This window comes from Aegilops tauschii, chromosome 7, assembly GCF_002575655.3.
Source record: "Aegilops tauschii subsp. strangulata cultivar AL8/78 chromosome 7, Aet v6.0, whole genome shotgun sequence".
Taxonomy (NCBI): domain Eukaryota; kingdom Viridiplantae; phylum Streptophyta; class Magnoliopsida; order Poales; family Poaceae; genus Aegilops; species Aegilops tauschii.
Window position 1 is genome coordinate 134,630,783 of NC_053041.3, and position 3,500 is coordinate 134,634,282.

The following is a 3,500-nucleotide window of genomic DNA, read 5'->3' on the forward strand; positions in this document are numbered from 1 at the left end:
CATGTTTTGTGCCCTTTCCGGGCCTATGATTTAGACTGGAGAACACACCGCCATCGGGACCGAAGAGAATTGCCTAAGACTTTGATTTATTTATTTGGAGAAGAGTACTTGAGAGCACCCAATGTAGAGGACACCACAAAGTTTATGGTGATGGATGAAGCAAGAGGTTTCCTTGGGATTTTTGAATCCATTCATTGTCGTTCTGTGTTTTCCATGGAGAAGATATTCATCGCAGTCGCACTAATCCTTCTTGTCGTCATGGTGTTGTGCTTTTAGGGAAGGAGTGACACTCATGCTATGGGACGAGCTGTCTATTTGAAAGGTATCTTCCATCACGGCAATCTTGCAGCAGGCGCGGTGGCAATGACTACATCAGCGGCCATCCTATAGGCAATGGTAGTTGCAACAGTTTTCTTCTCGTCCCCATCAACCTCGACGAGTGAGGTGAGGGCGTCGCCTTTCTTCTTGAACACGAATATTTCGTTTGATATCTTTTGGACGGTGGGGAGACAACATCATCAAGGACCTTCCTGGACGGAGGAGTCCATGGCGTTAATGGATTTCTCGGGTGGTGGCTCTCACCGATGCGGTTGCAACCATGATGGCAAGAAGGATTAGCGCAACTGCTAGAAAGTTTGTCATCCATGATTGAAGAAACCCTCAACGAAGTCATTCGTCCAATAGCATGGGTGACACCCTGTCCATCCATGAATGCACACCACATGTCCATTCGAAAAGATGTTGCTTCCAGCATTGGCGGAACTACGTGCATGACTGCAGGGGCGGTGCCCCCCCCCCCCCCAGCCTGGACGAATTTAGTGAAGGAAAAAAATAGACCCTCTGCCCTCATTAGAAACTGTATTTTCGCATTGCCGCCCCTCCATTCAATCTTGTCTAGCTCCGCCACTGGCTTCCAGTGAGATATGCTTGGCTTGGATGCTTAGAAAGTGGTCATTGCTTTAAATAGGAGATGATGCATGAAGATGGTGCAAGGCCACGACGGGTGTCATGAGATGGGTGCCACAATTAATTGCATGCATGCATCTCTAGGCGCACGGACCATTGCTTGTATTGATTGAGCATCCACATGTTGCCATCGATCAAATACCCTCAAGAATTTGTAGAAAGGAGTACGTATCATCCATCTTGATAGACACCCATAATAATTAGTGAGAGGATTTTATACTCTTGATGTCAATAGAGAAGTGGCGAGGTCCACATCAAACACAACCCGCCACAACCCACAATGTCCACATCAAACCCACGGCTCATAGCACCAACTCACTATTTCAGTTTGAAAGCAAATAAATAAATACTCACTATTACAACGGACTTTGAAATTAGAACTTAGAAGATATGAGTTCGAGTCGAGATTCTCACCGGACGCACATCGCCGCCTAGGGCTAGAACTCTGGTGAGCTGAAGATATCACTGTCCTATTAATCATCCAACTGCGGGTTGGTTTGGTTTGTTAGCAACCCAATCTTTTTCCTGGTGCGGTATCACCGATGCACCGTGAATTATTAGCAGAAAAACAGCGTCACGCAAGCTACACATACAACAGACACGTGTGCTTCCAGCCGTCCACGTCATGCTAGCTCGAACCACCTTGCTTGACTTGTTTGCCATCCTCGTCGTTATCAAACCAATCCTGTTCATGCATGGTGCCGGACAAGCACTCTCTATCTCTATATCACCGTGAACCACCACATAACAGCCACTGCTCGCCTGTAAAGTGCAGACGTGCAGTGCGGGTGCAGCAACGGGGGTGGCCGGAACAACAAACCCGTGCGCCCGGCGCGTACCAACGGCTAGGCCACCCCGTCCCGTTCCACGCGATCTGCGCTACCAGCTCGAATACTAAATTTCGAAATTGTTCGGTTTAAAATGGCTCGTCCCCTGCTTGTTCTGCTTCACCTGTCCTGCGCCAGCACCGCGCTCCAGGCCACAGGCTCGACCTCGCAGAGCGCGCCCGCCGCCGGAATGGCCTCCAGCGCCGCCGCCGACGTGGTTGAGACCGAGCTGTTCCCGTTCATCCGCGTGTACAAGAGCGGCCGCATCGAGCGCCTGCTCGGCACCGACACCGTGCCGGCGTCCCTGGACGCCTCCACGGGCGTGGCGTCCAAGGACGTCGTCATCGACCCAGCCACCGGCGTCTCCGTCCGCCTCTACCTTCCGCCGGCGGCTGCCGCGTCCGGGGGCGAAGGCAAGAAGCTGCCCGTCCTCGTGTACTTCCACGGCGGCGGGTTCATGGTCGAGACGGCGGCCTCCCCGACGTACCACCGCTACCTGAACGCGCTCGCCGCCCGCGCGGGCGTCCTCGCGGTGTCCGCCGAGTACCGCCGCGTGCCGGAGCACCCGCTTCCCGCGGCCTACGACGACTCGTGGGCGGCGCTCGCGTGGGCGGTCGCCGGCTCCGCCCCGGGAGGCCCCGAGCCGTGGCTCGCGGCGCACGGGGACGCGTCCCGCGTGTTCCTGGCCGGCGACAGCGCGGGCGCCAACATCGCGCACAACGTCGCCCTGCGCGCCGCCGCCGAGGGGCTCCCGCGCCCGTGCGCGGCCATCGTCGGCGTGCTGCTGGTGCACCCCTACTTCTGGGACCCGACCAACGCCATGGCGCCGGCGCTGGAGGTCAGGATCCGCAACGAGTGGCGGTTCATGTGCGCGCGCCCCGACGCCGGGGTCGACGACCCGAGGTTCTGCCCGACGTGCGCCGAGGCGGCGCCGCGGCTCGCGGCGCTGCCGTGCGAGAGGGCGATGGTGGCCGTGGCGGGCGACGACTTCCTGGCGGTGAAGGGGCGGGCGTACCACGCGGCGCTGCTCGCGAGCGGGTGGCGCGGCGAGGCCGAGCTGGTGGACACGCCGGGGCAGGACCACGTGTTCCATCTCATGCGGCCGGGGACGGAGGCGGCCGCCGAGATGTTGGACCGCGTCGCGGGTTTCATTTCTCGTGCTGCTTGACCTCACCTGCTCCCCGTCTTGCGTCAGGGCGGCTAATAAATGAAGCAGACTTGCTATCTCCCAAGAGCATTTTGAAGTCTTCTCTCGCTATACATCTGTGCTGCATCCATCGGCGTGCGTTGAAATTAGTATATTTCGTGTCTATGACAGTAACCATATTTTCGTTGAATTTTGAAAAACTTGATAGGCTCCTCATGACAACATAGTGGGAGCTCAATGCCCTTTTGATCTCGATTCATGCTTTGGAAGAAAGATGTCCACAAAAGAGCATCTACAGCCAACGCCTCAAACCTGTCTCAAACATCCGGGCGGGCACACCGATCACTGACCGGTCAAAAAACCGACTCACCCGGGGGCCTCAAACTGGCCTCAAACGGCCGGGCTGTTTGGCACCCCTCCTATCGAGCCCAAATGTAGAAAGAATATGGGGCGGCCCGGGCATGTCCACCACGTCAGCCCGGCACACCACCGACCCCATGTCGTCCCCACAAAAAAACCCAATCCGTCCCCTCTAAGAACCCTAGCTCACTCCACTGTCC

The 3,500-nt window shown here is 56.6% G+C and overlaps 1 protein-coding gene across 1 annotated transcript; it reads left to right on the forward strand.

Moving 5' to 3' along the window:
- Positions 1-1,292: 1,292 nt before the first annotated feature.
- Positions 1,293-3,140, forward strand: LOC109770409 (probable carboxylesterase 12). The gene has a single exon (XM_020329112.4). The coding sequence runs from the start codon at positions 1,888-1,890 to the stop codon at positions 2,959-2,961; it is 1,074 nt and encodes a 357-aa protein (XP_020184701.1). The 5' UTR covers positions 1,293-1,887; the 3' UTR covers positions 2,962-3,140.
- The last annotated feature ends 360 nt before the right edge of the window (positions 3,141-3,500 follow it).